General features: G+C 40.5%; 1 protein-coding gene across 3 annotated transcripts in view; it reads right to left on the bottom strand.

Moving 5' to 3' along the window:
- Positions 1 to 1,366: 1,366 nt before the first annotated feature.
- The window catches only part of lpgat1 (lysophosphatidylglycerol acyltransferase 1), a 64,840-nt gene continuing 52,701 nt past the window's right edge, over positions 1,367 to 13,505 (bottom strand). For 2 of the 3 annotated variants that reach the window (XM_026193997.2, XM_080289805.1), the window contains exons 7-8: positions 5,141 to 5,247; positions 1,367 to 2,818 (exon numbers count right to left, since the gene is read on the bottom strand). In XM_026193997.2, the coding sequence (XP_026049782.1) occupies positions 2,667 to 2,818; positions 5,141 to 5,247 (259 nt within the window). In that variant the 3' untranslated portion in view covers positions 1,367 to 2,666. The remainder of the gene's footprint in view (positions 2,819 to 5,140; positions 5,248 to 13,505) is intronic. The other variant, XR_003274601.2, reaches the window with a different exon arrangement.

Genomic DNA, 13,505 nt, shown 5'->3' on the forward strand with positions numbered 1-13,505 from the left:
AAAGGGCTCTAACCCAATACGACTTGTTTGTTTTTTTTTGTTTTTTTTTTAAGAGTGCAAGAATACATTGACGAGAAGCACACCGTTAGGATCTTTATGTTTTATTCCAGCACAAGTTTGTTTGTGTTGTAAAATGGCTGTGTAGCTAGGAATTAAAGGAGAAGTACAAAATGGAAAATTACAGACAGTTCTAGTATAATTTGTTTAAATCCCTATTGTGTTTATGTCCTAAAACCACATCTAGGAAAACATGATTTCCCTGCCTTCTTTGGAAACATGGTCAACAAATTGAAAAAAGAGGGGGAAAAAAAAGATTTTAAAAAAATGCTTCAGTTTAAGTCACGCTCACAATGGAGGGGAATCTGAAAGGGTCAAAGGATGAAACACCATTACAGCCTGATTTTACATGTTTTCACCTACCTAACTAGCCAGGTAGCCCTTTTTTTTTTTGCATTTCACACATTTTTTTATTTTTATTTTTTATTTAAATCAACAGTGGCACAGAGGGAGGGCAGCAGCTACTAGAAATGCACCTTTTGGGCATTTTTTTTACAACAATAATAATCACTGCTCCTCAATCATTTTCATATTAAAGCAGGCTAAGCAAAACCACAACATGAGTACATTCGAGAGAGAACATCTGCATCTTCGCAGGGGCCCTGGTGGAGTTTCCCCCTCAGAGATTTCTCCCTCACTGGACCAGTTTTACCTGGACACCCCAAAATCTTTCCTCACAGCAACGTTTGTCGAGCGTTTAAAGCGAGGGAACAGCATTATTCAGAGGACTGTGGTCAACCAGAACATCTGGTAAGGCGTTAATAGTTTTTCCCGCAAAACTGGGACCGTGTGTCGCTTTTCACATGGACCTACAGCAGCTATAACCTCACAGAAACGGATCACACGTCAACTTCCTGGTCAAAACAATACGGGATAACACTGATAAGTGAAGAGGGGGAGGGGATAAAATCCTTGCTTTCTTCCTATTTTTTAAAAAAAACATTCATATCTTGAAATAAATTGTTTTGAAATGTTCACGAACCAAAAAGAAACAAAGAAAAGAGACAGGCTTCAGTCATTTCACACATTTCCTCAGCTTTGTTATATACAAGATTTAAACATACTGGGACATAAGGACAGAGCAGTTCAAGTAATTTAAAAAGAAACTAAAAATTTGAAACCGCAGCCACACTCTGACAACACAGAGCAATACAACTTGAATCATATATCAACAATGGTTGGATGGGGGTGTGGGGGGGGAAATAAAGACGACCACACACTCACTTAGGCAGGTTATGCTGTAAATTTACAGTAATGATGACACCTATAGTTCTGTAAGCCAAAATTTCTATTGTAGAATGCATTAGGGTATCTTTCTATAAAAATCATGTTTATTTTCCGTGTCTTTTTCCCCACCTCGACAACAATAAGCATATGGCTTAAATATTTGTAAAACTACGTAGTCCGATGGGGGAACAGTGTCTCTGCCTTCTCAGTCTTGCTGAAGCGATCCTCTGCTGTATCGGTATTTATTTTGGAAAGCAGAGAAAGTAGGGTTACTTTTTTCAAATCCAAAATCTTGCCAGTACTTTTCTTTTTGTTTCATTTGAAATAAGTGTTACATCAAATCTCACCAAGGGAGGGAAAAAAAGAAAAAGAAAATCCAATCCCTTAATCAAGCGCCACATTATAGCCATCGTCCCTTTTAGCGTTTTCAGTCAAGCCACCAGTGTAAACATGATCCCCCCGTTTCTCAGCAAACTCACGGACACGGAAAAAAAGAGTCCAGACAAGAGAGAAAAAACAAAGAACACTTTAGAAAAAGAAAAGAAAAGAAAAAAAAAAGACATCAACAACAAATACAGTGGCCGTTGTTGTGAAGATATGCGGGCTAAGGGAGGAGAAAAAAAAGAAGAAAACACCGACAGCTACCGTTCAGGAGGTTTTCCTGGAACAGGGAGCAGTTAGGGCAGTATGGATCCTTAGTGCAATGACAGTCAGAGGAGCGGCCGGCTGCTCGGCCTCAGCGTTCGTACGGCCGCTCGCTCTGCAAAATGTAGCCAGCTGACTCATCAGCGGACCGAAAGATGTCCGGTGGGCTTCGTCGACTCTCGCCAGAAGGAAGAATAAGGGCAGACATGATGCTTCTGGTCACACATATTCCTGCACACGCATTCGCATCCATTCACACTTTACTCTGTAAAACTACTGCGGCGAAAGCCTGGGAGGGGGGAGAGGGGGGAAGAGTCCAGTCCAGAGCATCTTCTGGAGGAGTCCTGAGCCTCATATCGTTACCTTTGAAACAAAAGTCATGTACGTGTGAGTGTCTACATGTATGAGGACGTGTAAACATCAAAATGTGGGTCGTGACAAGTGAGATTATTCTGCTAGGCCGCCTCTCTCGTGTGTGTGTGTGTGGGGTGTTAGGGTTGTGTTAAAGTTAGTTAACTATGCCTGTAACCAGTTTCATATTGTATGGGGTTTGTGTGTAATCTGCGTGTTTTTGTACTTTGTCTTCATATGTTTTCCTGTCAAGTCTCGCCTCTGAAAATTGTACATTCATCCATCGTATGGGGGGAGGGGGGTTATGTATGACACTTGGGCCACACACCATCCAATCCTGAGGCTCTCCCAGTGGTCCAATAAAGACTCCCGTCTCATCAGCGCACTCAGAATAAACAGCAGTAGATGTACTGGAGGACGCTGTACCACATGTAGCCTGAGGCGAAAGCAAACGACTGGATCAGGCACAGCCACACTGGGTCGAGGGTCATCTGCCGGGAAACCGCCTCCTTCTGTCCTTCTGGAGGAGGGAATGATCCTGTTGGGGGACGAATAAATGCAGACTCATCACCAGGATGCTCTTATGTGCTTTCTCTTGGGTTTTGTGCTTATTTGGTTATGATAACTTGTAACTACCAACAGAGGTTCAGGCAAAGCACCCCCTATTTTGGTCATAAGTCTGGGTGCTCCTGGTAACTTATTTACTTACTTGTTGTTCCTAGGCTATTGAAAAGTAGAATGGGGGGCTGCAGAAGGCTGCAGGGAGTTTTTCCTTCCCACAGTTGCCAAGTGCTAGCTAATAGTTTTACTAGTCAACTAATTAGCATAAAAGTAGGGGAAAAAACTGAGTAATAAACTGTAGGCAAAAGTCAGTGAAGCAACTTTCATGTACGAAACACTAGGAAGGCAAACTTTGTGTTTATATTTAAGAGAATTTGAAAGAGTCAATAACATGCTTCACTAATGAAACTGTATTTTAAATGTTACCTAGTGCATTGTGAATAACATTGCTAGTTAGTTTTTGCCACCAAGTTGGAAAATACATGTTGTCCCTAGCGACAGATGGGTGCCAGGCGGTCGCTGACTGGTCTATAGACCTGTGTGCTTATTCACTTGCCCCAACATCTAGTGTCTAGCTGACTAGTGACAAACATCCCCAATATAGAGTAAAAACATTAAGATTTATTTTGAAATTTCTACCAGTAAGCAGCTCATCAGCCTCATTACTTTATAGATGAATCTGGTAACAGGTTTGCATTTTCCATCAGTGTGGCAATGTCAGGTAATATTTCCATTGACAGATGAAGGTACCTTATATTGATTCTTACTGCACCTGTTGTGTAAGGTTGCACAGTTAAGACATTTTCACATAAACATTGGACAATTTCAGAGGGGATTAGGATGGAATATTTTTTTTAAGGGAATTGCTTGTACACTGCTGGAAAAGTCGGTGCTTTTGGTGAGGAAGTAGGATGGATAAATTGTGCAGAAGAAGATGCCCACCAAATGCACCAGGTACCTCGCCTACACTGCTGGAGTCCAACATTATAGAGATTTTGTATGCGAGAGCATGTCTCGGTTTTTCTACAAAATATAGAAATGCTGCTGTAGTACATGACAAATGTGTCAGCACGATTGTTTGGGCTTAAATTTAAAGAAATAAAAGTGCAAAATTGCAGAAAAGGTTCTAGCAGCTTATTGGCCAGACTGCTCTGTAGTTATGAAACAAAAGGTTTTGTTAATTTAAATAAATAAATAATAAAAAAAAAAAAATCAGCATTTTCTGTGAATTAACGGATTCATTTATTACCGTGAACCCATAATAAAAATGAACATTTCTATAGAAGTTAGTAAAAAACACATTAAGTTTTATGTAATGTATATGTTTATAATGTCCAAACTTTATGCCCTCCTTCACATTTTCCAAAGTGAAGACATTGCTAGGTCGATTTTGGCCCGTGGTCCTCATGTTTGACACCATCGGTATAAAAGATGGACAGCTACAGTGACATCACAGACAGACCTCTGAAATCCCTTTCTGACATCTTGCAATAATCTTTTTTGGCTTTGTCACTTTGGTATCCTCAAACTGCATTTGATGCAAGCGGGCGGATCGGACTGTGAAAGTGCACCCTCATTGATTACCAACTCATCAATTTTAGATATATGCTGGATAATTATCTCTTCTAACTTTAAGAACGACCAAATTTTACAAAATGGACTCGATATTTTATCCAGCATGACCCAATAAGGGTGACTGACACTGAAATTCATTAGTAAAATGTATATAGTGGTTCACTATCCCATATATTTTAGTAGGACAAGAAGTCTTTTTGCAACCACACACATCGCCAACTGGTGGCTTTTAAAATGAATGCAGGTTCAATGCAAATGAACATTGGCTTCACTTTTCAGAGCCTGAAACTAGCTCCAACTTTTTGCCTGTTTTAACTGTGTTAAGCTAGGCTGCTGCACACTATTCACTGTTAGACTGAGTATAGTTAACTCAAACTGTGCTCTTGTTATTAGGAGCACTTTTGTCATCTATTTCTGGCTTGTGCACGCTCAGGGAACAAATGTGAAGTGCTCAGGCAAGTGTATTTAACATTCAACTGCACAGGTTCTCCATTCTTGATCAATACTATCAGCATCATCCACTTTACACCCTGACATTTAGAGCAGGGTAAAGGAGAAAGCAGCATAGCCTCAAACCACAGCAAAGCGCAGTAAAGACAGAATATTTAGCTGAAATGAGACCACTGCCAATAAATTGAAGTCATAGCAGTGGTATTGGATAAAGCTGAACCAGTTCATCCCTAGTACCATAGTTCTTCAGTTTGATTTTACCACAGTAACATACCTGTGTCGTAGAAATGGGCCAGTAGATCTTCTTTCTCCACAAACCTCTGATATAGCCAGTCAGTCAGGGCCTCAGCCTCCACAGGAACCTCTTTTATCGGGTACATCCTGAGGAGAGAAAGAAGAAAAAAAAAAAAAAGAGCCGGGCAGTCAGGGAGAGACAAAGATGAAACACAGCAAAGGGTTTCTGGAGTCTCACTCAGCAAAAATTGTCTGGATTGATCTGTCGTGCAAGCTGCAGTCCAAAATCCCAGGGAGTCAGCTGTGGACCCTGCACAGCAGTCCATTTCAACCTGGCGTCTATTACAGCAGCCTGTGTTTGCTGTAGCTTCAGCTTGTTTGGGGGACTCATTAGCTGGCCAGCTCATCAGAGTGTCACAGAGAGACAGAAGTGCTGAGGGAGCCCCCGACAGCAGACAGACCACTCACTGAGCTCGCTCAAAAGTGAGTGGGAGGAGAAAGTCAGATTTTCTCTCTGTCCCTTTTTTCCCCTCAAACTGACAAAGTTAGATCAGTGCAGCTCTCAACAAACATAGAAGCTACATTTGTAAGTCACAGAGAAGCCACACTATTAAATCCTGGAAATTCAGCTTCCAACTCATCTATAGCCATACAGAGGAACTAGTAAAGCTGCAAACTGCAGTTACTTTTTAATCATCTGGTAGTTTCTTCATTTATAACTTTGCATATAGATGCTAGGGACTTATAGTTACGGTGCCAGCATTTGTTACCCGCCAGGCCTCGGCCTGAGGTCCTTAGGTATTGACAAAAAGGTGATCGAGCATTTATTTATTTATTTTAGACTACGGAGCGTTACACGGTTATATTCCTCATGTACTTGCACTTGAGTCTTGTACAGCTAATTTCAAAATTCACATTCTAATGCTTTATTATGTTTAAATGTGTCTGCATGACGCACTTTATGCTTCTTTTGATAAATGCTTTTAATTTTATGATCATGTAAAACAAAGAAAACAGCCATTTCTCACATTAGGAGAGCAGAGTCTGGTAGAGATTTGATACATTTTTGCTTTGAAATGACTCAAATCACTGTGAATCACTTGTGCTTTATGAGATGTTTTCAGTGGTCATGAATATTTATATTCAAGCATTCCCTTCGTAAAACTTCGCGTAGTGGTTCTCAGACTTTCACTGGCACCCTCCCCCTCACTCGCTCACTCACAATAAGAAGGATCCAAGTTGAATGTTAGCAAAACAAAAAGTTCATCTTGTAAGATCAGCAAAGCCTTCGATATATTGCTTACACATCATTTTGAATTCAAACTGAAAGTAACTGTTTCTGTACCTCAAAAACTGACTTGATGAAGGTATGATAGGAAAAGTGTCTGAAGAATAAAGATGTACTAAAGAAGACCTGAATGGATCTGGACTAAAACTAATTAAAACCTCCCTGTAAGTGTTTAAGCAGCTCTTAAACACTCTAAAAACGTGACAACCTAGAAGACGAAGAAAACTAGAAAATATTCCCATTTAAGAAGACATCACAAAAAAAATAAATAAATAATAATAATTGTATTTTTCGTTAATAAATTCATCACTTCTAGATGGCTCAAACTCAATTTTGGATGAGAAATCTGTGTCTGAACAAACTGAATGACTGATTTGGTGGCTGACGTTGCACAAACTGTAGGTGGCTGATAAAAACGGTCACTGTTAAACAGCATAAAAAGTGCCGATGAAATCTCGTCTCTAGCCAGAAGGGGTCTCCAACAGGCTGCACTCCCACACAGCCTGCCTCTGGTCACCTTCAAATAGAGGTTACAGTCTCCTCCCTTAGACAAAGCATTTCCTCTGCGCTCAATATTCCTGACCGGATAATGTTTGCAGTAAAAGTACATCCGCGCCATTGAGAAAAGCATCTTACGAAAGGAATAGCAAGTAACGAGTATGATGCTAAAACGATCATTTAAGATGTGACCTGTGGGTTCATCGTTTAAATGTAACTGAAGAGAAGAGGCACGTTTCTAAAAGGCCTGCTGCAGACATGATTGCCATGACGATTACCTGTGCAACTAAATGAATCAGTATTCACATGAGGCTCTGAATACAATTATAAATATTAAAGAAACAATGAAAAATGACGAGTAATAGCCTGGATAATGTTTAATCTATTAGTTATCAAGCCAAAAGGAATCAATTAGTTGCCCCCAGTTGGATGAATTTATTAAAATCAACCAAGCAAAACAAGAAATAAGGGATTGAATTGATAAAATAATCTTTACTTGCAGACTTACTCAACAAAATGAATAAGAAGATACTCTAAATGAAATTATGACTTTTTAATAACCAGAGCAAACAGTCACATGAAACCTTCCATTTCCAAGTTTAAAATGTTGAAATTTTTTTTAATTTGAAACAAATGCTTATCACAGAGCATTTTTTGTCTCTTTTTTAATGTAATGGGTTAAAAAGGCTCAGTGTAAAGGGACTGATGCAAAGATGGAGAGTCGCTGCAGTAAAGACTTGATCTTTGAACTGAAACCGTCAGTATGACCAAATGAGGGAAAGGCTCGGCCTGCTTGCCCCACAAACGAGGAGGACAGGAGCTGGTGATTGTGCACAAGCTCCCTCGTCTGGTTTATATACTTCAAGCGCATGTCTATAGACACTCCTGCTCATTATCCAGCAGTTCACGGTGTGGGTGTTGCTCTGAACAAGATCCTGTCTAAGCAGACCAACTTTTATGTCCCTGCCAGCAAGAAACGCCTGTTAAAATTCAAGTTAAAGCTGACTCAAGTCAACCACTTTCATCCGTTAAAGGCTCTAACAGAGCTGAACTTTTGAAGATAAAACAGCTTTTGACCAACAGCTACATTGGGCCCCCTGAACGGCTCAGCCTGCCCAGAACTGCTGTGGAAACCTGATCGGGTGATTAGAGGCCAAAGCAAGACGTTCCTCGAAGCTTCTTCTCCTGTGTTTGCAGGTATCAGGTCTCCTCCTTGTTACTGATGTGTCATAGGAGCCAACAGCACTGAGGCTTTGTCTGAGCACTAAGAAAAGAGAAACTAAGAGACTGAACGCAATAGGAACATTATTATCTTTTAATAACAGTACAGAAATCAAGCGAGTTACCACCATAACAACAAAAGCCACTAAGTGCTTCTAGTTTAGTTTATGGTTGGCCATTTTTGACTTTGGGTGCATAAATAGCGTCTATTAAAAGCACAAATCTTCAGATAATTGACTGCCTTTTTGCAGTAATGATCATCAATGTGGCATCATTAAATAAAAGCGAATGAATTAATTAATTTATGATTTGCAAAGCCATGCAAGGCTTGAGAGTCTTTCACACCTGCTCCACTATAGGATGCCTTTGAAGGGCTCTCATGCTCCAAAATGTAAACCAATAGTGCTGTAACTGTGGCAGAGGGAAACAAAAACCGACTCGGGCCACTTATCAAGAGGGTTGGAACGTTTAGGGCGTTGGGTAGCAGGTGGCTGCCACAGTGGTTTCCTGCAGCTGAAATATTCATGCACAAATCAGGATCTTGTTGGTGTTCAGAGCAGCTGCAGGAGCTGAGGTTGAAGGCGGTGATGCTGGTTCGGGCCCACAAACAAAAACCCCCACCAAAAAACAAAAAAAAAAAAACAAAAAACAAAACCCAACACGCATAGATAGAACACACTCGCCCGTATCAGCTGCTTTCTCTGCTTTATCAGCCTGGTTTGTTTGGCGAACAATGGCCATAACCACATCTGCAGAAGTGGCTCCAGATAAACCACTGACAAACCAAATCACTCAGTTTATGGGATGTTCACTGGTTTCATTTCCTGCTCAGAAACCAACTGACGCTTAATTCGCATCTCACACCAGCTGCAAGAATATTTTCTAATTACAGCTCTAAGTAACCATCATGATCATTTATCTTTCAGGTTAAGCGGCTTTTTCTTTCTCCAACAGTACAGTGGCACAGTGGGTAGCACCATCACCTCAGACCAAGAAGGTCTTTGGCTCCCACACAAACGCAAAGCAGGAGATGAAGCATCGCCAAATATGTTTCCAAACCATCTTCATTCTAAGCCAAAGACTAAAAAATATGGTGAAGCAAATATTCCCTTTGGCTTCACCTGCACAAGTGCATAATTGGTTTTCCCTGCGTCAGGAGCAGGCGCTGGGCTCTCCAAATCACGGACAAACAGAATTCCACATTCTTGATTTTTAGTTCACAAACACTTCTTATAACGACTCCTTGTAAAGCAAAGGGGGGTCTAGCAAAAAAAGTTTGGGAACCACTGGCCTAACCTGAGGCTTCAAAGCAGGACTTCAGAAAACGGGGGATTTGCTACTAGTAACCTGATCTGACAACATTATTCTCCCTGACAGATACAAAACCAATAATAATAATAATAATAATAATAAAAAATTATTTTTTAAAAAGGTGAAATGAGGTCAAAATAGACCTGGGTACCCCGCCCACTTAAAGTTGTGGGGAAATACTAGAAACAACTTTATACGTCTTTCAGAAAATGTCCTCTAAAAGTGAACATTTAAAAACCTCTAAACTATCCATGCACAGTATGCAGCATTTGTCTATACTCTAAATCCATCTTTACAGAGTATTTAAGAAAAATATGAAGGATTATATGTCCTATTGCATCTGCACAAGTTACTATGACATAATTATTGGCTGCCTTCACTTTAAATCTCTTAAAATTTCTTTCTGGTGTCACTACACACAAACAAAGCTCTGCTGGATGTATGTATAAGGATATCACTCCAAACACCTTTTTTTTTTTCTTTCATTTTTAATAGCTGGTAAATTAGCAAGAATCCAAGAGCATGTGACACTGAAAAATATAAATATCTAAAAGTTAAGGATTTAAATTTTAGGTAAGAAGAAATTTTTAGGTTAGCGATGAGGGCCACGACTCTGCTGGCTGCTGATGTTTTAAAGTTGTGAACATCATCATGGTCTCACTCACAGGAAACAAATAGACCGGTCAATCAGTGCATCGCTGCACCTACGGGTCGCATCATTACAGTGGCTGCCGGAGGACGAGCCGAGCGCTCTCTAACAATGCTCCGCTGCGTTTGCAGTGGTGTGAAAAATGAAACGCTGCTCTGCTGTGCCAATGTTGTGCTGAGAGAGAAACAGAGTATGGTGGTGTTTGTATCTGCTGTGTGCATAGTTTCAGCACCACGTGTTACAGCGTACAACAACGGTGGCGGCGGAAGCAAAGAACCGGCGGTGATGTGTTGGCGCGGGGCCACGGCTGCGCTCTCATTTCCACCCTAACCCACTTGGCACCGACTCGCTTGTTAACCTGAAACTCTGGCGAACGGACAGACAGCTGGGGGAGAGCAGCAGTTTCTCCTGTCAATAACCTTCAACGTCAGGCTTTTACAGTGTGCTGACCTGCGCTACGGGCAGCAGAGGACATAGATCCTCACTGACATGTGATGTACAAACTACTGCAGTCATTTTCAGGACTTCGGTGAATAAATGACCAATTTTAATAGCATAATTTTCTTGGATTGATGTGCACGTGTTTATTCACCAGGAAAACAAATCAGGGTAATAAACAGAGTAAATAAGAAGCTTTAAGGCCTTCATATTTACAGTCTTGATTGAGTCATTTAGCTTCTGTACAGCTCTTATTCTTGAGATACTGTTTCCACTCTGAACCGGCGTAGGAAGCTAATTAAATTTGGACAGTGGCTGTAAAAGCCTGTCCACTCGACAAGACTCTTTGGAGCGAAGCCAGTCATTGTTTGGGGACTCTATAAGGTCCTAAATCTCCGGCTGTGAAATCTCGGGAAATAAAGACTATGTCTGGGAGATCTGCACTTGGACACAATGGTGCAGAAGGTGAATATTAAGATTACTGGCCAGCGTAGCTCAGGGACAAAAAGAGAAAAAAAGCCTCCTGTTCCTCTTCCTGTATCTTTCTCATATAGATAAATGTTTTCAACAGCATGCAAAAAACCTGCCGCCTCTGATTTCAAACTATCAGTCTTCCTGAAGAGTGAAGGTACACTGCACAAGATGAAACAACAACAAGTGTTTTATTTCTACTATGCTACAACAACACACCACAACAGCGGTCATGTGATTTCCTCGAGGTCAGTGCCAATCCCAAAGCAAACCACACGCATGCTCTCTGAGAATCCTAAGGGTCGCTGCTTGTGAAACACCAAGAAGCCCTTATCTGCAATCAGAGAGAAGTTGAGGGATGGTAGGAGTGTGCTCGTTAATTGCTCCATTTAGTCTTTAATCTGCTTCCTCTCCGTCTCAAGACTGTCTGTACTGGAGGAAATGGTTTGATGCTGGCATCAAGAGGCACGACCAAAACAGATATAAAAAGACCACAGGCAGAGGGAGGAATGGTACTTTTCCCTTCACATATAAAACTAGGGCTGCTCAATTAATCGAATTTTAATCACGATTACGATCTGGGCTTTCAACGATCATTAAAAATGACTGAGCCGATTATTAGCCCCTCCCTCATTTATCCGCGACACCTTAAAGGTCGGTCCGTGAAAATATTGTCGGGCATAAACCGGTCCGTGGCGCAAAAAAGGTTGGAGACCGCTGATTAAGAGGACCCGAGGGAAGCTCGGAAAGCTAAGCAGAAGTTATTTGGAGAGGAAAGTGACTGCCGTTGGTTGAAAAGAGAGGTAAAAAAAACTTCAGTGGTGTTGCACACTATTTTATATTATTTTTTAAAGTCATTATTCAATACGTTGTTATTGTTAACCCTTTAAAGCTGGTCAGAGCAGCATGCTCCGTTTTGTGTAACTATTTTTAAATCCCTGTAGAACCTGAACCGGGTAAGCTAGCGCAATATTTTTTTTTTTGCATATGAAACCAGAGGAGTTGTACTTACATCTTATGCCATCAGCTTGTCCTCGGTCACGGTTTCCTTCCACATAAAGCTTTGCAAAAACTGCATAAAAAGCGCTTGCAGGAACAAAAACATAATATTCCAGAAACACGCTTTGCCGATCCGATCAGCTGTTCCTAACACTTCCCACAGTGAAACCGACATCAACGCGAACTATCGCATGTCCGCCATTTCCTGCCCGAAACCGGAAGTGATGTCATTTTCGTGGAAAATGTAGTTTTTTACTTGTAGGAGCTTAAAAGCCTATACTGGTGTTTTTATAAGTCATGTTTGACTTTTCTGAATAGTTTCTGTGATGCTTAGAACTCGTATTGCACTGCTGGAAATAGTTTATTTTGATGCACCTGCTGTTTTCTTTGCAAATTTGCATCATAGGATTGTTTTTTCGTTTTTCCTGCAGTATATAAAAATTGTGTATCTCCAAAATAAAACTATGAAGACACTCAAAATAAATTTCCTGTTGTTGTAAACTATTTTTTGCAACTTTTTTGTATTTAAAGTTTTGAGGGATAAACCTCTTAAATTTCTCCAAGTAGAAATATATGTAAAAAAAACAAAACAAAAACGATTTTCAATTTTTTTGTAGTTTATTGCACTTTTTTGCAATTAATGTAGTTACTATGGACTTAATGTATACATATTATTAAAATATGGGCTATAACAGTTGTATAGCAACTTGAAATGCTCCCAAAAATGGCACTACAACATGTAAAAAAAATAATATAAGCTCTGGCGGACTTGGTTCTATAGTAGGTCGTAAGGGTTAAATAAATATCGTCAAATAATCGAGATCTCAATTTCAGTGAAAATAATCGTGATTATCATTTTTGCCATAATCGAGCAGCCCTATATAAAACTAATTCACAATACTTTTAACTCAGTTCAATTCAGTTGAGCTTTATTCATATAGCACCAAATCATAACGACAGTCGCCTCGAGGCACTTTAAACTGTACGGTAAAGACCCTACAATAATACAACAATCAGACGACCTATGAACAAACCCTTGGTCACAGTAGGATGGAAAAACTCTCTTTTAACAGGAAGAGACCTCTGGCAGAGCCAGGCTCAGAGAGGGGCAGCAATGTGCCACGACTGACCACTTATTTTGTAAAGTTGTTTTCCGATTCAGTACACAAAGACGCACCACGTCTTCAGTATCAAGCCTCAGTAGCAGCATGATTTCCCCATAGCAGCTGAAACTGTATGAACAGAAACATCAACTTGAGGCCCAAATTTTTATTTCCTTAACCCAAGCATGTTAAACAGTTACCAACAAACACTCATGTTTTTGCCTCAACTTTGATCTTTTGCATCCACGTGGCAAGATCAAAGTTTCACCTTGTTAAAGTGACCACACACACCCCCCCTCGACAGACTACTGCTCTTGTCTTGCAGAGATTAAGGGCCATCAGGGGAGCATCGACCTGTTATCACTGCAGAGGTTAAGAGTAAGGGCATTAAAACCACTGTCAAACGTAGACGTGGCACCAGTCCTGA

The sequence above is a fragment of the Astatotilapia calliptera genome, chromosome 15, assembly GCF_964374335.1.
Source record: "Astatotilapia calliptera chromosome 15, fAstCal68.1, whole genome shotgun sequence".
Classification (NCBI taxonomy): Eukaryota; Metazoa; Chordata; class Actinopteri; order Cichliformes; family Cichlidae; genus Astatotilapia; species Astatotilapia calliptera.